Source organism: Boleophthalmus pectinirostris, unplaced genomic scaffold (assembly GCF_026225935.1).
Source record: "Boleophthalmus pectinirostris isolate CB_2022bp ecotype Guang Dong unplaced genomic scaffold, ASM2622593v1 HiC_scaffold_1, whole genome shotgun sequence".
NCBI lineage: Eukaryota > Metazoa > Chordata > Actinopteri > Gobiiformes > Gobiidae > Boleophthalmus > Boleophthalmus pectinirostris.
The window spans coordinates 35,104,399-35,131,616 of NW_026570970.1; the positions used below are offsets into that span (position 1 = coordinate 35,104,399).

General features: G+C 42.6%; 1 protein-coding gene across 7 annotated transcripts; it reads right to left on the reverse strand.

Moving 5' to 3' along the window:
• Positions 1–2,921: 2,921 nt before the first annotated feature.
• Positions 2,922–27,007, reverse strand: LOC110171373 (protein NLRC3-like). Of its 7 annotated transcripts, none has more exons than XM_055163160.1 (12): positions 26,840–27,007; positions 26,145–26,207; positions 25,922–25,989; positions 20,151–20,368; positions 18,987–19,187; positions 17,973–18,036; positions 14,343–14,526; positions 12,283–14,098; positions 12,047–12,214; positions 11,806–11,973; positions 11,442–11,488; positions 2,922–4,558 (listed from the first exon to the last, which is right to left on the reverse strand). In XM_055163160.1, exons 5-12 carry the CDS (start codon positions 19,127–19,129, stop codon positions 3,972–3,974), a joined length of 3,177 nt encoding a protein of 1,058 aa, XP_055019135.1. In that variant the 5' UTR covers positions 19,130–19,187; positions 20,151–20,368; positions 25,922–25,989; positions 26,145–26,207; positions 26,840–27,007; the 3' UTR covers positions 2,922–3,971. The 7 variants fall into 7 exon arrangements, with proteins under 7 accessions (XP_055019135.1, XP_055019322.1, XP_055019184.1 ...); XM_055163347.1 differs by having other exon boundaries at positions 14,343–14,539; XM_055163209.1 differs by having other exon boundaries at positions 25,922–26,040.
• Positions 27,008–27,218: the final 211 nt, after the last annotated feature.

A 27,218-nucleotide genomic window follows, 5' to 3' on the forward strand; every position in this document is an offset into this window, starting at 1 on the left:
AAGTCATTTATTGTTTAACAAATCTCTCCAAATTGGCTGTTGAGCCCAAGTCTCCATGAATAAGAAACTGTTTGCTGTAAAGTAGCAAAGACGAGGAAATCTGAACTTTTGTCTACTTAAAGACAATAAAAAGTCCAGTCTTTCCTTAACCATATTAAAAATATTATTGATAGAGAAATGCTTTATATATGAGATCACTGGTTTTAGTCCTTGTTTTAGTCCTGGTTTAGACCTGCTTTAGTCCTACTTTAGTCCTAGTTTAGTCCTGGAATGGATTAATCCTGGTTTTAGTCCTGGTGTTAGTTCTGGTTTAGTCCTGGTTTCGTCCTGGTTTTAGTTCTGGTTTTAGTTCTGGTTTAGTCCTGGTTTAGACCTGGTTTAGTCCTGGTTTAGTCCTGGACTGAATTAGTCCTGGTTTTAGTCTTGGTGTTAGTTCTGGTTTAGAGGCGCACAGGAGGAAGCGCGGTTTACGCAGCGTACGCGAGAAAACACGATCCACACGCGGCTCACGGCAGCACGTCGGTGTCCGCGCAGTGTCTACGGAAGGAAACGTGGTCCGCGCGTTCTCAGGTTAATGACGATGATGAAGGTGTGTGTTTGTGTTTGTGTGTGTTTGTGTGTGTTTGCGTGCGTGTGTGCGTGTCCCCTCATGTGGCAGGTCACTATAGGACAGTAGTGCAGACATCATGAGTCTATGCAGGTTGTTTTCACCAGTGACATTTAAGTTGTAGGCGATTTTATATTTGTTATTTTCTTTTATATTTCACGTCGGGAGAATAATTTCCAAGACACGAATGCGTTTTTACCTGTGCACTGCTGACTCTGTTCTACTGGCTCTTCGACCTCGTCCATTGTGCAACTGACGCCGTAAACGTCGCTCTTACTGCGCGTGTTTTGTGTGGGTTTCCGATAATGAGTGGAATTGCCGAAATTAAAAAATGTATAAATGTGTTTTTTGTTTGTGCGTGTGTGTGTTGTTGTCCCAACAACACATAAAAACAGGTTTTATAATAAAGCAACTCACATACAGAAACACTAAAGTTAGAGATTAAAAATGAGATTAACGCGATTAAAAAACATAACGCGCTAAATATGACTGTAATTAATTAATCGCAATTAACGCGATAATTTGACACCCCTACATAGAATATCTGCACTACTGTCCTATAGTGACCTGCCACATGAGTGGACGTGCACACAAACACACACAAACACACACAAACACACACAAACACACACCTTCATCATCGTCATCAACCTGAGAACCCGCGGACCACGTCTCCTTCCGTAGTTACAGCGCGGACACCGCCGTCTCGTGCGCTGCGTGTGGAACGTGTTTTCTCGTGTAAACCGCACTTCTAAACTAAACCAGGACTAACACCAGGACTAAACCAGGACTAAACCAGGACTAAAGCAGGACAGAACCAGGTTTAAACTAGGACTAAACCACGACTAAACCAGAACTAATGACCTGGTCTAGACCAGGTCTAAACCAGGTCTAAAATCAGGAGTAAACCAGGTCTAAAAATCAGGAAATAAACCAGGACTAAACCAGGACTAAACCAGGTCTAAACAACATGACACCTAACAGTAGGTTGACATAATTTAAGGTGATCTCATATAAAAAATAATTTCTCTATCAATAATATTTTTTAATATTAAGGAAGACTGATCTTGTTACTGTCTTTTAACAGACAAAACCTCTTATATTCAGATCTCATGGTCTTTGTTTCTCTACAGTAAACAGTTGCTTATTCATGGAGACTTGGGCTCAGACAATTTGAAGACAACAAACAAGAATTTTCAGGATGTGGTTATTACATTCATGTCGTTTAAAAAAACATGACAATATCAAGTAATCCAAAGTAATCAGATTACGTTACTCACTTTAAGTAATTTAATGGATTACGTTACTAACTACATTTTGGATTGTGTAATCTGTAATCTGTAGGGGATTACATTTTAAAAGTAACCTTCCCAACACTGGTAACAGTGCTTCAAACTGACAAAGGCCTCCTCCACTGTCTGTACTTTTCACTGCTCCAGTGTAATATGGACAATAGAGATGAGTTTGAATAGTGGCCCATAAGAGGGCAGTGTGATCACATTTTGTGCAGTGTTTTTATTATATGTATATTATATATGTACAATATTGTTTAAAAATAAAATGTTTAATAAAATGTAATTTCATACAATTCTAAGAAAATGTTCGTTCATTCATTCAACCACAGAAGACCTAAGATATACTGTCTCTCTGGGCTGTGTGTCAGATTCTTTTTGAGGCCATAAAATGAATAATAGCTCTAAGACTCATGTAAAAGTGTTGAAGAGCACACGTACTGGTGTCAGACGTTAGTTAGGTGTGTGCTGTAAACTCATGTTGGAGGATGACATTAAGTGCAGTAAACAGACATATCTGGAACAATCCACACTGTGATCTATTAGACAGAGTGAACTGACGGTTGTTTGGTGTCATCATTAATACATATTAATATTTATTTATGAAGCTTTTTTTTTTTCATTTACATTAAATTAAAGGAAGCTACAAAAGCTTGAGTGAGGGGAGACACTTCAACTGGATTTTTGTTCAGGTTGATCTCTTAACATAAGCTTGCATGTGTTCACTCTGCACCGAAAGATGTTTGAATACCGAATGTAATCACCTCACCTCCGTAGAGCTCTCTGGGACATTGTAACTTCAAAAAGCCGTTTTCTCAAAATGCATTTTCCCCATAGAGACACAAGGATCAGCACTTAAAAATTTAAGCAAGTTTCAACAAACCCAATCTAGTAGTTCTTATTAACGCCACTATTTTAATGCTATTCATATTTATTTTGAGTGTGATTGTTGGACTATGTGTTATTGTATGTGTATTACATCCATGTGTAGTACACGACAAATAAAAAGCACAAAGGTACAATTTCAGAGTACCAACTTCAAGATATTTATTTTCTATGCATTTTTGTACAATTCCTGTAGAAAAAGCAGCAAAAACTTACACAAAACTTACATTCAACAAAAGCAAACTTAAATCCAACTGATTTGAAAGATTTGAAAGGCAAAGCTCTTAATTTATCGGTCAATCTACATTCCTACCCTCTGACCTGTGATCATGAGCTTTGGGTAATGACCAGAAGGACAAGATTGCGGATACAAGCAGTTGAAATGAGTTGGCTGGGGGCTCCCTTAGAGATCAGGTGAGGAGCTCAGTCACACAGTATGTGAACTGGAAGGGGTCCAGGGTGGGGCACTTCATAATGATGGGCGTCAGGATGGGGATGGTTTCTTTGGCACAGGTATGATGATGGTGGCTTTGAAGTTTTGTGTTTCAAAGTTTGCAAAGAAGCTGTTCAGATCATTGACCAGAGAGGTGTTGCTCTCGCAGCTCTGTGGCACAGGCTTGTAGTCGATGATGGCGATGGTCGGCCATAAGCTCTTTGCATCTCTGCTGTCCTTGAACAGGGAAGTTATGTTTTTACTCCTTTCTTGCTTTTCTGATTCCCCGGGACAATTTGGCTCTCGCTTTTGGTTTTATGAATCTCTAACACTGCCTGTCGACTGTACTTATATTCCAGTGTAGACTGACGAGAAAAACATTCAGACAAACTCATTTTGACCAATAAAAACACAGCACTATTTCAGAGCAAGAGGTTGCTGCATCTACCCTCGCCACCATTGTGTTGTGATAGCACTCTCAAGAGGGAGTTACTTAGCGCAGGGAGCAAAGGGAGGGGGGCTCAGAGCAGTAAAAATGAAAGTGAAACTTTTAGAACATGGTAATACATTGTTTTGGACAAATACACCATTTCAAAACAATAAAAGGTAACACGGTGAGCTAAATATGTTATGTGTTAGCAGTTAATTCCTGATAGAAATAAAGTATTTCTTCTTTAATACCCCATAGATATAAAATACTCCCTCCTTTTCTCATCGCTTTGTCCTCATTGTGGTTCTGTTTGGTCAGAAGAGTTCATTGTCTCATCTCTTTCACCAGAGTCACAGAGGAGCCTTCTCTCCCCAGTTCAAACCCAGGGAACAGAGGCTCAGAGAAGGACGAGGAGAAGGTCCAGAGGTGGAACAGTTCTCCATCAGAGGAGACCTCATAGAAGGACAGAGCTTTGGCCTCATAGTCCAGGAACACGCCCACTCTGCCAGAGGACACATCTCCTTTACCAGATGACACGCCCACTCTCTCTGAGCTATGGGAGCGGTGGAGTCGTGTTGCGTTGTTGTTGTGACAGACATAGTACTCTTCATCATAGATCTCCAGGCTCCAGGACTGATCATTGTTTCCAAACCCACACTCCAGTCCCCGTCCGCTTCGTTTGATCCCACTGTAACTCATGGCTATTTCAACATCCTGCCCTCTCCAGTGCACCTCCCAGTACCAACGCTCCTTCAGGCCTGTGCAGCTCAGGACCTGATAGTAGTCTGTGAACCTGTCCTTATGATCTGGATACTGCTGCTCCTCCTTCACATGTATCGCAGTTCGATTGTTCTCACACAAAAGTACGTGTCTGTGAGCTGTGTCTGGGTCCAGGGAGAACTCCTGTGAGTCTGAAACACAAAACATTTCATCTTATTATTTTGTTCTAAATGCTCTGGAATTTAAACAAAAAGCAATGTCAAAATATTCATAAATTTATGTTTATAAGAAGCATCTATAAAAACGTGGTCTGGTCTGAATAGAGAGAGAGACGAGTTTAAGGGTCCTTTCACACCGACAGCAGATGGTGTGTATCAAATATTCCATTTGAACCAGAAGCTCTTATTTCAGTTTGTTTTCATTGGTGTGAAAGCTTCAATCGCACTCAGATCCAGACTAAATCAAGTGGACCGAGACCTCAAAAAAGAGGTGGCCTCGGTCCACTTGACTCTGCAACAAATGCCAAACTCTGGTGCAGTCTCTCTGGTGAGAATGCAAACTTGGGTCCAAATCATAAACAGTAGGTCCAAAAGAACTATTCGAAAAGCATCATGGGAGGGGATACTAATTATTTCATTTCCTGTTTGTGGTGGAGAAGACATGAGGTGAACCTCGAATGGTGGCCAAAAGTGGTCCAAGTAACAGTAGAGCGATCAAAGGAACCATAACTGATTTAATGAGACATTTGCAGTTTCCCTGTACCGGCCGTGTGGACTTAGACTTGCATGGCTTCAACTTTAAGACAAACACGTGCTACTGGCAGGATCAACCGGGCAGCGTGTGTGTATGCTTCCAAGAGGTCTGGCATTCAGCCTCGAGCCACGTCCATTCGAACCCGCTGCGCGCAGGAGCCTTGGATATACAGTATGTCAATCAGACCAAGTTTGGTTGGTTTGCAGGTGTGAAAGGACCACACTGGAGTCTTTATGCTACATAATAACTATTGCGTGGTGCTGACCAAATAATCAAACTAGTGCTGTGAAAGCGCCCTAAATGTACTGTCATATAGTCATTGTTGGTAGTACTTTATGCTTGTTGCCATTACCATTACCTTACCATTTTTATTGTATTTTCTTGTTGTGGCTTAAAAATGTCCAATAGCGACTTAAAGTAACACCATACATTTAAATTATTATCAGTGACCTTTTCATGCAGTTATTGCTATGAATAGAATTCATTTATATATTTCTTTGTTCGACTGAAAGAGAAGTTTCAGCAAAGCATTTAACTTGTGCTCTAATGGAAGACAGGGATGGCATTTAAGTTTTCATCTTCCCCCTCCTTTTTGAGTTTAAATAATAAAAAAGTGTCATGTACATTAAGTGTGCAGGATACATGTATATTTCTTCTGTTCATTAATATACTTTAGATTGGGGTGTCCAAACTTTTTTAATCAAGGGCCACATATCTAAACACAGATGAAGCAGAGGGCTGATCGAGGGCCATAGACTGATGCTCAATACAGTGAATAATTGAAATGTGTGCATGTTTAACACATTAGAATGAGCCATCTGTTTTTATTCATGCTAAGATCCTGAAAACCACACACTAAATATTAAAGAGTAGCTTTATCAAGGTCGATTTTTGAAAAAAACTTGCAGTATTTATTTATTTATTTTTTTAAATTGATGCAAGGTAATTTGGGCCAAAATACCTGGAAGTCTGAGGGCCAAGAAAAATTTGTCTGAGGGCCGCATTTGGCCCCCAGGCCATAGTTTAGACATGCCTGCTTTAGATGTTTGAGAGGAAAGTATAAGAAAGTATAATAAACATAAGATAAGTTTTGGCCCTTGCTTGCAGAATTGTTGTTTGGTAACAGTTGTGGCATTACCTTAACTGAATATCCATCAGCTTGATAGAGGTGCTTGGTGTTTAACCACTTTGATGATATTTTGAGGCTTATATCTTTTCACAAGCCAAATTAGATTTTCCGCCACTAAGGTAAAGTTGGGTGTTCGAAAATTTTCCATTGATATCAGCCGAGGGTACCCTAACGCTCTCATCATTTCTGTGAAATTTCTTAAATCTCTAAAAGACATGATGATCCACAGGAAATGCACTTTGTCGGAACAGCAGCTTCGGTCTGTGCTACTGCCTCAAGTGGTATCTATGAAAACCAAATACTCATAATGTCCAGTAGGCGTGTTAAAGGCCGTTTTCCACTCATCCCCCTCACGAATCCGGACAAGATGGTAAGGTCTAGTTTAGTATAAATTACAGAATCTTGCAAGAGTTCAAACGCCGAAGAAATGAGTGACAGAGGGTAACAGTTCTTGATTGTAATACTGTTTAGCACTCTGTAGTCTATGCAAGGTCTGAGTGTCTTGTCTTTCTTGTCAACAAAGAAAAAAATGGCACCAGCGGGAGACGAAGAGGGACGGATGATTCCTGCAGCCAATGACTCATTGACATACTTCTCCATGGTACAGTCATAAGGACGATGTGGGGGAAGTGATGTTGCCTTGGCCTTGCTGAAAACCTCTCTGAGGTCATGGTACTCTTCAGGAACACCTGTTAAATCTGGGAGAGAACTAGTGTTTTCATTTGGTAGTACTACTGGAATGGCTTGCTTAAGACAGATCTGGTAGCAAGACTGGCTCCAGCTAGAACTGGTAGACCAATCAATTTGGGGATTGTGACGGAGAAGCCAAGGGAAACTGAGGATTATGGGGTTCTGAAGATGTAAAATTGGATTGTCTCATGGTGATTGCCGGCCATAAGCAGGTGAACAAGAACAGTGCGGTGTGTTATGGAGCCCAGAAGTCTCCCATTCAGAGCATTAGCAGGTACAGGTGCTGGGAGAGGAACAGAATTTATCTTTAACTGCTGGACCAGGTTCTCATCTATAAGGCAAATGTCAGACCCTGAGTCGATTAGAGTGGTCACTGTGTGAGTTCCACTCTTGAGCAGCAGACGAGCTTGAAACTGGGGGCGTTTAACAGGGAAGGGAGTTGAGGATAGACTCATCAGTACTCCCGTCTTTACAGATGAGCCTGCCCCTTTTACTGGGCAACTAGAGACAACATGGCCAGGCCTCCCACAGTAGAGACAGAGATTCTCCTGACGACGACGATGTCGCTCTTCAGAAGAAAGACAGGTTCTGCCTGGCTGCCTGGGTTCTGAACCTCCAACATGAGGAGACGGGGGGTGACTGACAAACTGACTGATATCTAATGTGGGACGTGAATGGGGAATTGGTTGTCGTTTAGAAAGTTTCAGTCCTCTCTCTTGTCACCGAGCTTGGATTCGACGATCTAGCTTGGTTGCCAGTTCTATCAAGTGATCAAGATCCGAGGGGAGATCATAAGAAACCAACTCATCCTTTATGTGGTCATTCAAACCCAAGAGAAAGGCATCGGTCTGAGCTCTGACATTCCACTCACTTTGAAGGGCCCGGGTACGGAATTCAATTGAGTAGTCAGCAACAGAGCGGGCCCCCTGTCGCAACCCGATCAGACCACCAGCCGCATCGGGTCCAGAGGATCTGGCTCCGAACACCTTGCGGAGTTCTTTTGCAAAGGCGTCTGATGCTGTCTGACGCTCCCACTCAGCAGTCCCCCACAGTCTAGCCCTTTCAGTAAGATGGTTAATAGCAAATGCCACCTTGGCTTTCTCTGTGGAGAATGTGTGTGGTTGTAAGGCAAACAGAATGGTACAGTTGGTCAAAAATGGATTGCACCCTTCAGGGTCTCCCCGATAACGTTCAGGTGTGCCTACTCTGGGTTCGGAAACCGGCCTAGGTGCAATCACTTCAACTGAAGGCTGTGGTGTAGGAGTGATTGGAGCGGGAGGAACAGCAGAAACTAACTGGGCAATAGTAACTGCCAGTTGCTGGATCTGAGCCGTCAAATTAGCAATGTTCTGTTCACTTGCTACAGTTGATTGACGAGCTGCAAAAGCAGTAGATGCTAGCTCGACCTGCTGTTGCTGCAAACTAGCCTCTAGCTTGGCAAGCCGCTCCAACAGAATCTCATTGTGTGCTGAGTCCATACTGGCCAGATTGTACTATCACGCAGGTAACTTGGACTCAAATGCAACACATGTACACCTGCAAACAAAGTCTTATTTAAATAACTGAAAGTATCCTATAACAGGAAATGTTTATAATGGCAACTCAGACTGGAAATACAACAGAGGAATATATGATATTAAGTGTGAAAGAAAATATCTTCCAAGACTGGAAAAAACTCAAGAACAGGGACAACAAACAGGGAAACTCAGAATTTCAGAAGCAGAAAACAGATCAGATTCAGGGGTTATGATTCAGGGTTGTCAGGAGCTTGAGTGTCGGTCTTTTCAGGTTGACAATCTGGCAAAGACTGAGGGAGAAGAGGGAGTATATATAGACTGGTCTGGGCTGATTACGGAATGAGAGGTAGCTGCAGGTAAAGGAGGGTGGTAGCAAAAGGAGGACCGTAACAGACTGGGGGAAAACATGTAAACAAAAAGGCAGAACTGTGACAGAACCCCCTTCTCAAGCGATGGCTCCTGACGTCCCAAAACCAAAAGGCCGACCACGGGTGGAAAGAGGGGGCCTGGAGGAGGGTCAGAATTCTTCTGAAAGGTCAGATTCCCCAGATGGATCACCCAGGGTAGCAGAAGGAACCGTATGAGAACTTGAAGAGCCCTTTGAAGGCTGTTCAGGATGTTGCTCATGGAAGTCCTTAATAAGAAGAGGGTCTAAAATGAAGCTGGCAGGCACCCAAGAACGCTCCTCAGGCCCATACCCCTCCCAGTCAACCAAGTACTGGATGTCCCTACCACGCCGTCTGGAACGAAGCAGACGCCTCACCGTGTACGCGGGTTCTCCATCAATCAGACGAGTAGGCGGAGGCGGGGGTGAGGCAGGGGCAAGAGGACTGTCTCAAACCAGGTTCAACTTTGAGACATGGAAGGTGGGATTGATCCGCATAGCTTTTGGCAACTTGAGACGCGCAGCCACTGGATTGACCATCCTCTCAACTTCAAAAGGGCCGATAAACTTAGGAGCTAGTTTCTTGGAATCCACCTTGAGTGCTAGGTCCTTGGTAGAGCCAAACCATATGACCAGCCTGGTATGCAGGAGCCTCAGAACGGCGGCGGTTGGCTGATGCAGAGTAGCGACGGGCAGAGGTGAGCAGAGCAGTCCGGGCCTGTTTCCAGGTTCTGTGACAGCGTTTCATGAAGGCTTGGACAGAGGGGCAAGAAACCTCCTTTTCCTGAGACTGGAACAGGGGTGGTTGGTAACCATAAGCACATTGGAATGGGGAAAAACCAGTGGCAGAGCTTTTCAGCGTGTTGTGGGAGTACTCGACCCAGAGTAGTTGCTGGGACCAGGAAGACGGATTCCTGGAGGCCATACACCGCAGCACTGTCTCCATCTGCTGGTTGAATCTCTCAGTCTGGCCGTTGGACTGAGGATGGTAGCCTGATGAAAGGCTAACAGTGGCTCCTAGAAGTAAACAGAACTCACGCCAGAAGATGGAGGTGAACTGTGGACCCCGATCAGAGACTATGTCAGTGGGGAGTCCGTGTAGCCGAAACACATGCTACAACATGAGTTCAGCCGTCTCTTTGGCAGAAGGGAGTTTGGCCAGAGGAATGAAATGGGCCATCTTACTAAAGCGATCGACTACAGTCAGGATGGTGGTGTGTCCACTGGAAACCGGCAAGCCAGTGACGAAGTCCAGGGATATATGGGACCAAGGCCGGTCGGGAACAGGTAAGGGAAGAAGATGGCCAGCAGGTGCTTGGTGTGTAGACTTAGACTGATTGCAAACCTGACATGCATTTACAAAATCTCTGGTGTCCTCATCCAATTCCTGTCTCTTTTTTTCGATCTTTGCATCAAGGCTCGCCTCATCAGAAACAACGTTGCCCAGCATTTCTTTAGTTTTCTCCACATTTTCCAAAACCTCTTTGGCTATGTTCAGACTGCAGGGCTTAACGCTCAATCCCGATTTTTTTGTGAAATCCGATGTTTTTGCGAGGTCGTTCATATTTCCAATTAAATGCGACTTGTATGCGATCCCCTGTGTGAACAGTAAACGGCCTGAAAGTGTCCCGCATGCACACTGGAGGACACGATGACATCAACCGCAGTGAGCATGCTCTATGTTTACGGAAGTTGTCCAAACATGGACCCGAGCATTGAGCACCTGGCAATTTTAAAGTTCCTCTCGTACCGGAGCCAGAACATGTACAACTTACTTGTTTTAAGGAGGAGATTGAGAAGTAGAAGGACGAGGTTTTTGGTGTTTTGTGGGACAGCGGCAGCGACGTCCGTTGAAAGGAACATGTGGATGTGGAGACGTAGCCAAGAGTGGTGAGTGGTGATGTGCTTCACTTCAGTGACATGGAGTTCATTAACAATTTTCGCCTACTTCAGTGCAGAATAGTGACGTTTGTGGCTTGTTGATAACACGTAGGTCGAATGAATGCGTTTTGGCCGTTCACACTGAAGTCGCATGTGAAAAGATCGGATATGTATCGGTTTCAGGACCACATATCTCAAGTGGCCTGGGTCGCATTTGAAAAAAATCTGATCTGTGTTGTTCAGACTGTCATTAAAAGATCGGATACAGGTCACATAGAAGCCAAAAAAACGGATTTGGGTCACTTCAAGCTGCAGTCTGAACGCACTTTTTGATGGCGGCTCTTAGTGCTTTTTCAGTCTCATTTATTTCTAAAGGTCTTGCAATTGCTGCAGTTCGCATTTCCCTTAACTCTATTTCCTTAACTAATGAGTTATATAAAGATGCTACTTTTGAGGTGACTTCTGATGCCAACAGTCGTGCTGCTTTAAGATCTGAAATTCGACAACTTAGGTCAAACTTGAATTTGCTATAGTCTTCCTCAGCTGGATCATCCAAGGTCAACTGCTTTGTCTTCATAGCATTGTATAGGATAGAGGTGATCTTTAATAACTCTTTAAAGAAAACTAGGCAAGATTTAACAAATTTTTATCATAATTAATGTAATGATATGACCTGTTACATGCACTTTACTGTATGAATGAACTAAAAGCAGACTCACATTTCCTCAGACCTGGGACCATCCAGCGCTCTCCAGAAGGCTCCGTCCTGAAACACACAACTCCATTTTAGACCAGACCAGAAACCAGAACCAGAGACCAGAGACCAGAGACCAGAACCAGAGACCAGGACCAGAGATCAGGACCAGAGATCAGGACCAGAGATCAGGACCAACCATGGACCAAAGACCAGAGACCAGGACCAACCATGGACCACAGACCAGGGTGGTCTCAAAAGTCAGTCTCGTCTGACAGACAGCAGGGGGTGGTCTCACCTACACCTGTTAACTTATTGTGAAGCACAATATATTGCTACAGAGAGAAACTCCTGTGTTATAGTATTTAATGTGACAGGCCTAATCTCACCTGACACACAGCCGGGGTCTGTGGTCCTGTAGAGCAGTCAGGAGCTTTGCTGAGGGTCCTAGATGGTTGTAGCTCAGGTCTAACACTCTCAAGTGAGAGGGAGGGGTGGAGCCCAGAGCTGAGGCCAGAGCAGCCCCACCCCTCTCTGAGAGCAGACATCCAGACAGCCTAAAGACACAGCATTAAAGCATTATACTCATGTGGACACAAAGGGGCAGAGAGCACCGTGGGAGCGTCTCACCTGAGTGTCTCCAGTCTGCAGGGGGCGCTCTTTAGTCCAGACGACAGTTCCTCCACTCCTAAGTCCTGGAGGTCGTTATGACTGAGATCTAGATGTGTAAGGCTGGAGGAGCTGAGGACTGAGACCAGAGGACCACAGCTGTACGGGGACAGGCCACAGCCACACAGACTGAGGAGACAGAGGGACATTAGAGACTAGAAACACCACACAAGAGCTGATATACACTCTGTACTCACAGGGCTTTGGTGGAGGCTCTGACCACCGGCAGCAGACCCAGGAGAGCTTTCTCTGAGGCCTGGTATTTCCTCAGGTCAAACTCCTCCAGGTCTGAGTCTGAGGACAGTAAGAGAAAGGATAGAGCAGACCACTGAGCAGGAGACATCTTTCTATCAGAGAGGTATTTTCTCATGTTCTTCTGAATCTCCTCCAGACTGCGGTCATTCATTTCATTCAGACAGTGGAACAGGTTCAGGCCTCTCTCTGTAGACAGACCCTTTTCATTCAGCTTCTGTTTGATGTACTTGACTGTCTCTTCATTGGCCTGGTCACTTCCTGAGGGAGTCAGCAGACCCTGCAGCAGCTTCTGATTGGTAGACAGAGACAGTCCCAGGAGGAAGCGCAGGAACAGGTCCAAGTGTCCGTTTTGACTCTGTAAGGCCTGGTCCACAGCAGAGCAGTAAAAGGCTGCCTCAAGGTCTAGTGCCTTGGTGGTTTCTTGTGTCAAAGTGTTTTTTCTTTTTCTTTTACGTTTTAATCCAGACTGTGGTGGCTTCAGTAGGTTCTCTCCAGAGCTGAAGAAGGTGTGATGGACGTGAAGAGCAGCTAGAAACTCCTGCACACTCAGATGGATGAAGCAGTACACCTTCTCCTGGTACAGGCCTTTCTCCTCTTTAAAAACCTGTGTGAACACTCCGGAGTACACTGAGGCGGCAGTGAGGTCAATGTCGCTGTCTTCCAAGTCACACTCGTAGAAGATCAGGTTTCCTTTCTGCAGCTGCTCAAAAGCTACTTTTCCCAGAGACCACACCATCTCCCTGATCTCTGGAGTCCAGTGAATATCTGTCCCTGATCCCTGGTGATACTTGATGTTCTGGACTTTGGCCTGCACTGTAAGAAGGTGGGCGTACATCTGTGTGAGAGTCTGGGGCAGCTCTGGTCTCTCTGTTTGTTCCAGAAGCTTCTTTAGAACAGTGGAGAGGATCCAGCAGAAGACTGGGATGTAGCACATGATGTGGAGAGTTCTGGACATTTTGATGTGGGAGATGATTTTGTTGGCCTCATCTCTGAACATCTTCCTGAAGTACTGCTCCTTCTGTGTGTCGGTGAACCCTTGTACCTCTGTCACCATGAAGATATACTCAGCAGGGATCTGATTGGCTGCTGCGGGTCGCGTGGTTATCCAGAGGCGAGCGTAGGGAAGCAGGCTTCCTCTGATGAGGTTTACCAGCAGCACATGCACTGAGGTGATCTCTGTGGGGTCGGTCAGGTGCTGTGCTTGGGTGAAGTCCAGAGAAGGTCTGCACTCGTCCAGTCCATCAAAGATGAAGAGCATCTGATGTTGGAAGCTGCAGAGATCTTTGGATGGACCGAAGAAGTGATGCAGCAGTCCCACCAGGCTGAACTGTGTGTCTCTGAGCACATTGAGCTCTCTGAAAGTGAACGGGAACAGCAGCTTGAGGTCCTGGTGGGCCCGGCCTTCAGCCCAATCCAGACTGAACTTCTGAGTCAGCACTGTCTTCCCCACACCGGCCACGCCCTTCGTCAGCACCACTCTGTTTGGCCCTGATGAATGTGGCATGGTTTTAAACATGACTTCACATGTGATGGTCTCTGGAGTAGCAGGTCTCCTGGACACGGTCTCCATGTGTCTGACCTCATGTTCCTGGTTGATCTCTGAGGTTCCGCCCTCTGTGATGTAAAGCTCTGTGTAGATCTGGTTCAGGGGGACAGAGTCTGCAGCTTTAGCTACGCCCTCAAACACATGACTGAACCTCTGATTGAACCTCTGCTGCAGATCAGACTTCAGTTTATCTCTGAATCCAACTGTAGTCCCTTTAAACAAGATACAAGAGGTATAATGTTAGACATACTTCATATGGGAGGGCATCTGGCGCACGGGGATACAGGAAGATGAGAGGGCATCTGACACACAGGGATACAGGAAGATAGGAGGGCATCTGACACACAGGGATACAGGAAGATGAGAGGGCATCTGACACACAGGGATACAGGAAGATGAGAGGGCATCTGACACACAAGGATGCAGGAAGATGGGAAGGCATCTGGAGATTTTTACTGCTAGAAAGGCGTTGGGCCAGAAGCTCCTGATCCATCTCCTTCAGGATGTCCATGGTGATGGTCAGAACCTCTTTGCTCGCCTCTTCCTCACTCTCAGAGTGTTTTGGATGATCTGGGGCCAGGAGCATGTGGAGCCTTTCCAGCTGTTGTTCGACAAAACTCAGGACCCGCTTCTTCACATCCTGGAACCACAGACTGTATAAAGAAAGGGACTGAGATGTTCTAATCAGCTCAATAAGGATGTCAACCGTAGACTGTGTTCATAAATGAACATGGCCATTTTTAGCTCTGTCACAAATCTAGTTATACAAGACGAATTGGGCACCCTCCTCCTGAATGTACCCACTGCTAACTCCATCTGCACTTACGCAGATAAGGCAGGGATTTCCACAGAAACCTCACCTCACAGACAAGAACTTAAAACATGAGAAACAGGACTAGTCCATGTTAAACTGTTTACAGTGGTCTAGAATAATTCCTCACCTTATGCAGTCAGAGCACTCTAATCACCACAGTGAGCCTGTAAGTGTTTTTTATATCTTTCAGACCAGACCAGAAAATAATTTTGCCTGCAAAGCCACCACACACGTCTTGATACTGACAATAAAATGCTTTATATTTAGAGACAGGCAGTACACAGCAGACTGATTTGGACCTCAAAAGCTGCATATATATATACTGGGACATTTGTTGCCATTATAATCTGATAGGTAATTAAATTTTTCTTTTATTTAACAATATATTTTTATTAAAGGTTGTATAGAGGATTTTCCAAGGAACGAGAAATCCAGTGACTGTTTGTCCTTTTTCAAATGTTGCGCATGTGTGAAACCACCCCCCCTCCCCTACAGCTCCCTACGTAGAAACGCCTCCTCCCGCCTCCTCTTTACGCCAGAAACAGGTTTGTTTACAGCCGGTGCGCTGCACATGACTTGTAAACAACTAACTACAGTGTTGGTTAGGCAAGGTGGAGAAGTGAGGAGCGGGTGTGCGGACATTTCGTTCGCGGACGAGAAGTGAGGAGCAGGGAGAAAAGCGGAGCAGGGAGAGAGGAGAGGAGAGAGGGGAGCGGTGCACGGAGATTCCGTGCCTGGAGAAGTGAGGAGCAGGGGGAAGAGCGGATCGGGCAGCGGGGACAGGAGCAGGAAAGGGGAGCAGAGAAGGTTGCGCGGAGATTCCGTGCGAATGAACTAGCTACAACACGCAGCAGCAAGCGGACTCTTTCTTTGCCTTGAAAATTACGTTTTCAGACATAGGATATCGCTTTCGTGTCCTGAAAAACGTTTGACTAGCTCTTGGAAATAAAGTACGTTTTCATAATAAGCAGAAGTGACCTGTCCAGGAGTAATTTGGCGACCAATGCGTCTTTAGACCCTTCGTCTGCTTCAGTCGCGCCATCGCTGGAATGAATCTTCAAGAATCACCTTAGTTTGGCTTCGCTGCTTTTCCCCTTGTCTTCTTCTTTCAGCGACCTCAAAAACGGACTTTCTTTTGCGGCTAACTGCTCCTGGATTCTTGTCTGCCATTGCAACAAACTTTGTGCGAACTGCGAGGAAGATATAGGTAAAAAAAAGCCGCTAAGAACTGTTGCGTTGGTGGAGTAAACAGCGTCAGTGAGTCTTGCGTCTGTGGACTGCGTGACAGGCGTACGTAAACCACGTACCGGCGGCGCGCAGGCAAGTCAGTTACACTAGAAACGTAGGGAGATTGATTGACAGCCTGTCAGCTCACAGATAACGAGGCAGTGTCGTTATCTATTGGCAAATGTTGAGCCCCACCACGTCCAGAGTTGATGAATTTTTATTCTCTTTTTTTTGGTCATCATAATTACAAGGCTACTGCACCTCTATAATGCTATCATTGACAACTTGAAACAAAAAAAAAAATCCTCCATACAACCTTTAATTGCAATTACTTAATTACAATTAGTTACTTAAGTCCCATTTGAGGGTTTGCAATTAACAAAAAAGGTCCAAAAACCTCAGTTTGACAATAGTGGCACTATATTTGGCACCACCTAGTGCCTCTGCTCAATTTCATTTCTCTCCAGCGACTAGGTCAGGAATCAGAATACACTAGACATTTTGCAAAAACCCTGGAAGTGCAAGTGTGGGCACCAGTCAATCAGCAAAGAGCCAGACATTCTGTGATGGCAACGATTCCCGAGATTGCGGATTTAAAGCTGGAACAAAGAATGTTCGGTGAATTTTATCAAGGGGAAAGATGTTATTGTCCTTCTTCCTATGGGATTTGGGAAAAGCTTAATATACCAGTTACCCCCGTTAGCAGCACATTACAGACGTGACTACCAAACAGAGGCGATTGGTTTAATTTAAAAGTACCCGTCTACCATTGTGCGAACGAATCCTAATGCTGCGAGGTCAGACCACAAAGTGAAACCAGCTGATGAATCAGTCTACTATATTTTACTTTTTTTTTTTCTTTTTGTATTTTGATCCTTGTGTATGTAAGGTTTCAGTTGAAGAGTTAAAATATTGTGTTTATTTATTTCACTGATGCAGTGAGTTGACTGATTTCATTTATACATTTCATGCAATTTGTGAATTTAAATTTGAACAATTGGTACATGTATGTCCATCGCTAACTGTAACGCGTGCAAACATTTGGGTTTAATGTACTGTACAAATTCATTCCTTCCAAATTTTAAATGTGGATTTCTCTGGAAATACTGGTCCCACCAACAGTATCCTGACGAATAGGACTGAAGGTCGAATATCGAGAGTGATCAATATGGGGGGAAAAAAAGAATAATTTTCTCCTTATTGCTCAGCCCTACAGTAGCTCACAAATCACATTATATTTTTTATTATAATAACAATGAGTAAAAAATTGAAATGGTAATAATAAAGTCTGGCATAAAGAGACTGGTGTCAAGTAAGGCACAATGATATAAATGTATATGTACAAGTAAAAATAAAATAGAAAAACAGAACAGGAGCCGGATAACAGAAGCCGCACAACAGGAACTGGATATCAGGAGCCAAATAACACAATCTGGATAATAGAAGCCAGATAACAGAAGCTGGATTATAGAAGCTGGATAATAGGAGCTGGATAACAGGAGCCAGATAACAAAAGCCAGGTAACAGAAGCTGGATAAAGGAAGCTGAATAAAAGGAGCTGGATAACAGGAGCTTGCTGCTGTGAAGCGCTCTGGTTCAGTTTTACATACTTACAGGATAATGAATTTTACGTTATTATCAATCCTGCGCAAAGAACAGCTCCAACAAGGGCGGCCTACTAAATCCAAACACATTTGCACATCCTCCACAGGCCTTTCCTGCCCACCAAACACACTCTGAAGGATTAAGCAGAAGCTGCGTGTGTGACAAGACCCTATTTCTTTCCAGAAATCTCTATTGACTTCATTCTTTTTATGCTCCATTTGGTGTGCAGTGAATGGTGGATCAAAAGCCTCAGATAAAAAAAACAAAAAACTCATCCATCCCACAGGCCTAGCTGTCTCTATCTCATATCTGTGTGCTTATTTTTTGGATCATTTAAACTAAAACATACATAAAGTGTGTGATATGTTTGTGCTGTTTAAACATGTGTGACCCAGAGTCTGATCTTAAAATAATCACAGAAACACTTTCACAGCACAGACCTGGAAGATGGCATCCACCTCCGCCTGAGACTCCTGACCAATGGGAACACTCGGATCCTCCTCTCTGTTGACCAATAACAACGGAATCTTGGTTTAGTCTTGGTTTAGTCTTGGTTCATCAAGTCAAATCAAACTTTATTTATGTAAAATATAAAACAAAACAAAAAAATTTAAAAATGTAACAAAATGCTTTAAAGTCATTAAAAAACAACCGCACATGCCCTTCTACCACATTACCCCCACAACTGCCCCACTCCACACAATCAACTCACAGACAGTCACATCCACAGTATCACCCACATGCACGCACACACACACACACACACACACACGCGCACACACACACACACACACACACACAAAGAAGTGAACTGTATCAGAACTGTCACGGATGTCGCTGTGAAGGTAAGTGGAGGCGTGGCTAAAGGTTGTTGGACCAGTTCTATTTAATAAATTATTTTTTGTCTTCTTTTGATATAGAAATGTGTTTTCTTCTAATAAAACAAACATTGTAAAAAGCTAAATGGCAAAGATGGAAGTGCTACTGCAGAAAATGTCAGCTAAATATTTAAAGCTATTGAGTTTTTACAATGTTTGGTCTTATTAGAAAAAAACACAAAGTTTGACCAGACCCAGATAAAAACAGAGTTATGAACTGCCATGATCTTTCTTAGATCTAAAAGTGTGCTTAAAATCAGAAAAAATAAACTGTTAGGAGTTTGGCCTTGGTAACAACAAGACGATGATGCATTTGTACTTGTGCACTTCCACCTGCAGGTTTAGTCGTGGTGTCTGTGTACAGTGGTGTATGCCTGTGTGCGTGAATGGGTGAGCGCTTTGAGCATTAAAGGTGGAAAAGCTCTAAATAAAAATGTGACCATTTACCATCACAATTTAGTCCTGGTTTAGCCCTCTTTTAGTCCTACTTTAGTCCTGGTTTAGTGCTGGTTTAGTCCTGGTTTAGCTCTCCATTAGATCTAGTTTAGTCCTGTTAAGACCTGATTTACTTCATACCCCATATGCGAGTCCTCCTTAAACTGTGAGACTGATCCGAGCTGTGAAGAGGATCCAGTTTGTCCTTTTTTAAAATCAATTTGAAAACCTTTGGAGAAGTCACTTCTCGCAGAGACTTTGTGGGCAGGACCTGGTTTAGACATGACACAGTCCTGGTTTAGTTCTGGTTTAGCTGGTCCTTGTCCGGACTTGTCAATTTTCCTGAAATGACACAAACAATTGTGGTTTATAGATTAATGGAGCAGATGTGCCAGCAAGTGTAATCTCCAGAGGCCTGGAGTATTGCTCCATCACCTGGGACACTGTACGGGCACAATGGATAACCTGTTGGCTTCCAAACCAAGCTGAGAACTGCTTTATGCATATACTGTATGGACTGAAGGAGACCGCACAGTTGTAGCTAAGAAGCATCATAGATGCATCCAATGCATCTGACCAAGTGAACCACCATAAGCTTTTTGATAAGATGAAACAAAGAGGTGTATCTGACAGCTCATAAGAATCTGGTCTTACTGGGACTCTAGTCAGAGGATGCAAGTCATGGGGCAATACCATCTCTGCCTCCTTTGAGGTCAGTAATGGGGTGTGCTGGGGGGGCTGCTGTCCCTAACCCTATTTAACTTGTACATGGAGGAGCTGTCCCACCAACTGAACCACTGTAAAACCAGATGTGTGAAACACATAAACCACTGATAAACCATTTCATGTACGCTGAGGACTTGGACATTCTGTCTCCCAATAGTGGTGCTTTTCAACAACTGCTCAGTGTCTGTTAGGATGATGGACTTACAGACATATATTTATAAAATGCAAAAAAGAGTGTTGCTCTAATATGTCAGACTAAAGGGGACAAGGACCTCTGTTCCCCAGACAAAAATTTAAAAGTGAGCACCAAAACTAATTATTAGGGTCACTTCATCACAGAGCACTTCTGTGTTGAGCTGACTAAACAGGTGTGTGTAATGTACAAGACACACCTCAGGAGTTTAATTCCAATAGGCTATTATTGGTGGGGAATCCTCCTGATTGAGAGTTTCATTTTTGTGTCACATTATTTTGTACTAGCCTGTGACAGTGAAACAAATCCATGAGCTTTGATTACATCATTATGTCCTCTAAACTGATTACACTTCAGATTTTTACAGGCCTCTGTTTCTTTCATACCTTGACAGTTTAGGCTGCACTCTGCTCCTTCTTCAGAGTGGCCACGTGCTGCTGTCTGCTCAGCTGATTTAAACAGATTTTGGCACCGTCTTCCTTCTTGGAGCAGCAGGACAACAGCACCATCTGCAGTCAGACTTCTTCAGAACTGTATCCCAGGTGTGAGACGTGGTAGGCCCCCTCATCCCGATTTACAGACGGGTGGGTGAGTTTCCGGATGCCTGATCGAACAAAGACTCATTGAATCACTTCCTTCCTAGGCCAGTATCTCCGAGTGTCTACAAATCTACAGCACACCAAAAATACTCTAACCTTGCACTGCTTTAAAATCTGTGCATCATTTGTTCATTCATTTTTCAATATAAAACCAAAAATAAGAAAACAAACAAAAAAAAACTATTTTCTTCATTATTTGTCTCCAAAACCAAATAGAAAAAAAACTGGTAACAATTGTTTTTTTTTTAGATTTCGATTTTGTGTTTAAACGATAATGGAAAAAACAGATAACGGTCGTTTCCCATTTCCGTGTCTTCTGTGACTTCCGTGACTGCGATGCCCAACTTTTGTGCCGCATACGGACTGAACCAGGACTAAACCAGGACTAAGACTGGGATTGAGACTGGGAACAGGACAAGAATTGAGACTAGGACTGAGACCAGGACTGAGACTGGGACCAGACCAGGATTGAAAACGGTTCAGTCCTGGTTCAGTCCTGGTTCAGTCCTGGTTCAGTCCTGGTTTAGTCCTGGTTCAGTCCTGGTTTAGTCCTGGTTCAGTCTGTCATCGCAGTTTAAGTCATGGAAACGGGAAACGGCTGTTATCCATTTTGTTCCATTCTTCATTTAAACACAAAATTGAAAACTAAAAAAACTAATCATTACCTGTTTTTTTCTATTTGGTTTTGAAGACAAGTAATGAAGAAAACTGTTGGTTTTTTTTTCGATTTCTTATTTTTGGTTTTACATTGAAAAAGGAATGAACGAATGATACACAGATTAAGACTTTCCATCACCTCATTTTTACATAAGTAACGTAAATTGGAAAGGCAAAATATCAAATTTAAAACCCTTCATTTGCATAAAAGTGCACTCACTCGCTTCAGGTGCATTTTGATTCAAGCGCATGGAAATACATTTAGCTGCATAAACTCATGAAGAAAACCCACTTGACCGCCAGACCACAGCCTACGGTGGACACAACCAAAATAATCCCATTGTACTGATTGTTGTTTTCCCCAAATCCATCGTTGAAGTGCGACTAAACATCATTGCACGAAACAAAGCTTTAAATTCAGACTAAAAACTAAAGATGTTGGTCTACTAACTTGCCCAGAGACACATTACATTACATTTATTCAATTGCAGGTGGTTTACTGCTCAAAAACACCTAGAAATACAGGTATTCTGAGTCTGTGAGCGGGGTCGCCTCTCCACAGATCTGACTTGAGGCAGAAATTCTCTAAATGATTCCAGTCATGGTGTATAAAGTCTGCTGGAGCACGTCCTATTGTCCTACTCGTGTTGTGACAAGACAAATTCCTCACTGTGAGACAAATAAAGTGTCATTATTTTATCCGATGTGCCAATCTGAACTCTCCCTCATGTTTCCTCTGGGGTTTCCTTCCCTTGCCTCCTTGGTGCTACAACAAAACAGATTTCAACCTTGATTTCCAATATTTCATTTTAAAATTTATTTCAGATAACACCAATCCAAAAACAGTCTCAGTGCCTATTTTAATGGTGATATTTTATTCTCTCTGGTTTATTTGTCCCGGAAGTTCTGCTGCTTAGTGTGCCGCATGTGAATTCAGTGTCAACCATGGATCTATAATAAAAATCTCGTTTTATTTAGGGGCACGTTAACTGCGTTCATTTCACGTTAACTAATGAACTCATTATCATTATATCATTATATTTTTATAAATTTTTTTCTTTTTTATTGTAAACATCTGTTGCTTACTGGCTTTTATTTTGAAAAAGTCCATTGTGAGCGAGTCTAGAATGTTGCTTACTGCTTCGGCGCTCACAGAAAACTGAGAGAAAGAAAGCAGAATAAACAAACACGGAGAAGGGTGAGGAACTTTTACAAGGCCATTTTCATTTCAAAGTTCTCCAGACGGCGCAGTCGACTCAGCCAAAGTCATTTGTAACACTACAACACTGAACTGTCTTATCACCGGAGTTTCACAACTCTGAACTATCACCACAACCAACACACTCTGTTGATGCCGACAAATCATTCAATGAAACAAGTGGAGTGAGGCTTTACACACAGCGCATCAGGGGGCACCACTGTGCGCTCCATCGCTCCTTGTTGCAACACCTCACCCCCGGTCTCACTTTCTCTCACTTCTGTGAGAAGTAGGTGCCAGCAATCGCATTCTTAATAATAATATTCTGGTATGCCTTAACAGTTGGCTTTGTGCAAAAAAAAAAAAAAAAGGTCTAGGTCTGGTGACTGTTTGTGACTGAGATTCTCATTTTTATATCAAACAGGAAACATTAAAGCTCTGGCAGTGTCAATACATTTCACTTTTGTATTTGGTTTGATTAGATTGTTTCAGTTGAGATTTACACTGAATACTTTATTTTACTGCTGCTGATCACATGCACTTTATTTTTGAATTCAATTCATTAAGTCAAATTCTAGGAATTGATTAACTACACTGTAAGTAAGATTCTCCAAAGAAAGAAGTAGAAACATGGACAGACTAGTGCCCTGCTGCTGGATAAACAAATGTTCTGTTTACACAACAGATGTGGCTCTTTCATTTACATTTCCAATAAAAGTGCACTATACACTACTTCTGAATCCATGAATTGGTTTTGCGTATAACATGCGATTAATCATGATTAATCACAGGAACTCATGCGATTAATGCAATGAATTTTTTTACATTGTTGCCCAGCCCTATTGTTATTATAGTTCAACTGAACAAAGTTCGCCTCGCTGCTTCCTTTTCAATGACTTTCTAAGACATGATGCATGCTGTGTCGCTATAAAAGAAGACGACATGTTTGTTCACAAAAGGGCAACAATTTTTCAGGTCACTCCTTTTAGTAGCAGAACTTCCGGGGCAAATAAACCAGAGAGAATAAAACATCCAAATTTTAAAAAAAACTTGAACATTTTTAATTAAATATTGAAAATAGATGTCAAAATCTGTTAACACTAAACTTTAAATTAAGAATATTGTATAATAATAATATTAAAGCAATACATATCGTACTGTGAGACATATATCGTAAAAATATTGTACAGAGAGATTTGGATATTGTTACATTCCTAAACGTGAGCCTCTCCACCATATTGTGAGCTTCACCACTATACCGCAATAAATATCGTACTGTGAGGTTGATATCGTGACGATATTGTATCGTGAGACTTGGATATCATTACACCCTTACAAACAAACCAATAACATCTCCATGAAGAAAAGCATTTGACGGACCCTCCACTAGAAAAGTTACACAATGCACAAGTTCTCCAAATGATTCCAAAAAAGGTATATAAAGTTTAAAAACACAGCGGAACACGTCCTGTATTTTGTTTTTGGGTTGTACTCGTGTTGTTGACAAGATAAATTCCTCACTGTGAGATAAATAAAGTGTAATTATTTTATCCGATGTGCCAATCTGAACCCCCCCCCCCCCGTGTTTCCTCTGTGGTTTCCTTCCCTTGCCTCCGTCGTGCTTTGGGACTCGTTTGATTGACAGCTGAAAAATGAAGGATTGACAGTTGAGATTGAGAAGAAAGAGAATTGAGAAGCGGACCCGGGGTTTCCTCAAACTGAACCTGAACTTGCCGCAAACTTCAAACAAAACGGCTTCTATCACCAGGTTTCATCTCTGTCTCACTTAACCTTTTATAAAAAAATAAAAAAGTAGATACAGACAGTGACGGGAAGAATAGTTTGAAAATGTATACTTAGTTACAAAGTACTGAATAGCCTACTGCATTAAATGTATTTTGGCCTGATTAGAGTACTGTAATCTGACTACTTTGAATACTTTTACATCTAGTGCCGGTAAATGATACAACACAAGATTAAAGGTGCACTGTGTAACTTTTTGGTCGAGGTGAAAATGCAAGGAGCAGCAATTTAAAAGTGAAAAATTTTAACGCACACTCAGATGGCCGATGTCTAAATCCAGAAAAAAAAAAAAGCTTTTAGACATTAACCGTCTGACTATGTTATGCACTTCTTGTCGCTGATTGGAGAAGGAAGACGTTTGTGTGTGTGTTTTTTTTCTGTGCTCGTTTTTGAAAAGTAACTGTACTCTGAATATCACCAAACGGAAGATACCAGAACACAATGAGCCTACTTAAAATGTGTATTCTGAATATGTATTTTCAGTACTTGTATTCAGTTTCTCTCAACCAGATTTGGGACTTGCAGGTCGTGACTTGGACTCGTGTCAGACTTGAGTCACTATTTTTAGGACTTGAGACATGAACTTGAGACTTGGGACTCGGCTTGGACTTGACTCGGACTTGAGGCCTGTCACTTGAGAAGACTTGACGCTTCTTGATAAATGCGGTGCTTAATTTTAAAGGAACAAACTGGAATTGGAACTGGGACCCTCCCACTTCTCTGTTACTCTGGATGAAACTGAAATACTGTGAGATGGTATCCTCAAATGTACTACAGTAATATGCAGTACAACAGAGTAAAACAGAGGGAACTACAAAGAACAAGCGTCATCAAACTAACTGGCCCTATGAGGCAGTCCTCAAAAGTTGCCACGGCCTGTTTTTTAAATTACTTTATAGCAAATAATAACACGTCTGCATCTTGTATTTTGCTGATTTTTTCAATTTAAAAATATATATTTATATGAAGTATTTATATTTAGATTTAAATAACTATATGACATATTTTTACATTTGCCACCAAATTTTCATCACATGACAAGCGCAAGATGAAACAATGACAGTTAATGCATGTGCAGAGTACTGTAGTGCAGAGTACTGTAGAGCAGAGTACTGTAGCGCAGAGTACTGTAATGCAGAGTACTGTAATGCAGAGTACTGTAGAGCAGAGTACTGTAGCGCAGAGTACTGTAATGCAGAGTACTATAATGCAGAGTACTATAATGCAGAGTACTGTAATGCAGAGTACTAGAGTGCAGAGTACTGTAATGCAGAGTACTATAATGCAGAGTACTGTAATGCAGAGTACTATAATGCAGAGTACTGTAGCACAGTTAAGAACAGCAAAATGGTTCATGTTAAAGTACAAAAACTTGACAGAGTGCCAAGTTTTCAAAGAACAGTGGACGACCAATTATTTTTGTGTTCAGTGTGAGGAGTGTGCAGTTTGTCTGGTATGTTAGAAAGTGAAAGAAAGTGTGGCGGGTTTCAAAGAATATAATCTGCACCGTCAGGGTCACACAATTCTGTTATACGGTCGACCCGACCACGGACCCCAGAGAAAAAAGTTTGGTGACCCCTGACATAAAACATTCTTTCTATTCTAACTGTGATGATTCACACCAAGATCATGTCAAGGCATTTAAAACGAAAAAAAAAAAAAAAAAAGAAGCATTTTGACAGCTATATAAATACTCATATATACCTATACCATAACTTTTTAAGTACAATTTACTTTAAAATTAATATAAACTGCAAAAATCTAAGCTATATTTGGTACATAGGTTCAAAGACTTGAAATGACTTGAAGCTCTAAGTAGACAACTTGGAGTGGATTTGGACTTACTGGGCCGGTGACACGAGACTCGACTTGGACTTGAGGTCAAAGACTTGAAACTTACTTGGGACTTGCAAAACGACGACTTGGTCCCACCTCTCCTCTCAACTCTGGATACGAAGTAGATCAGGACTAAACCAGGAGGATTAAACAGAACGTATAGTTACAAGTTACAGGTCAGATCTGTGGAGAAGAAACCCCGCTCACAATCACAATGTTGTATTTTTGACCTATAAAACCAGCTGTAATTCAAAATAAATGTCAAGTAAAGCTGTTTAATGTCATACCGTGGATCATTCTAGACACAGCACGAACATCTCCGTGGAGAAAAGCATTTGATGGACCCTCCACTAGAAAAATAACACAATGCACGGTTTAATCAGAAGAAATACTCAGTGCGCCACAGCCCCCATGGCACAAACCCGGAAAACCACGTGGAGCAGTTATCTTGCCTATCAGATTTTCATAATCTAAGGAACTTCTATCGGTGCATTATTTATTTATTTTTTTCACTTCATGCTCATTTTCAAGCACTTTTTCTGTATTTTAGTTAAACAACACACAATATACGTCTCTCTTTACTGTTGACACGTTTCAGATCGGTCCAAAACAAGGACACCTGGAACATTTTTTGTACAAAACTGGGACAAATCACTGGTTTTGGATAAATCTGCTGGGACAAGGGACACAGGACTCAAAAGTGGGACTGTCCCGGGGAATTAGGGACGTGTGGTCACCCTGATTTTGCCGTGCAGTTACACAAGGATTCGTAGTAGCGATATAAGTACTCGGTTTAAGCTTTAAATGGACCGTATTTGTCACTAAAAAAAAAAACAACTGGACGCGTGTCTCTGCACAGATTAACGCATGCCTTTTGTTATTTAACATGCACACGAATGTAAAAGTTGACTGCGCGTACAAATAACATCATTACATTAGAGGTACGTCACTGAAACTTATTTGATGGAAAGAAAACACGTACCGCGACTTGCTGCTGGTTGTTGTTGTTGTGAAGTTCGTTAGAAATCCGCGGAACATTCAAGAAATTTAGTTAATCGAAAGTTAGCGCTGTTCTAAAGGAAGCGACGGGTTTTTTTCAGCCTCATTTTCACTTCTGGGGTCGTGCAAGGTCTGAGGAGTTTGTGGTGGTGCGGCGACGCGGAGCTGCAGCAGAGGGCGCATGCGCACTCTGGGTCAGGAGTATCCCGCCTGCAGCTCGGGAGCCACCAGGAGCTCTCCATCCACCCCCTTCCACGTAGCTCACCAACAGACTTCTGAATTATACGTATTGTGTTGAATAAGTAAATATTTGATGAACTAAATGACTTTTGCTATTGTACATGTAACATTTTGATGCCCAA

Coding starts and splice junctions, on each gene's coding strand:
- LOC110171373 (XM_020937078.2), bottom strand. CDS start 19,129: ATGTCTAAACCAGGTCCTGCCCACAAAGTCTCTGCGAGAAGTGACTTC. Junction 14,527..17,972: donor AGGTGGATGCCATCTTCCAG/GTCTGTGCTGTG, acceptor CTGTGGTTCCAG/GATGTGAAGAAGCGGGTCCT. Junction 12,215..12,282: donor AGAGCCTCCACCAAAGCCCT/GTGAGTACAGAG, acceptor CTGTCTCCTCAG/TCTGTGTGGCTGTGGCCTGT.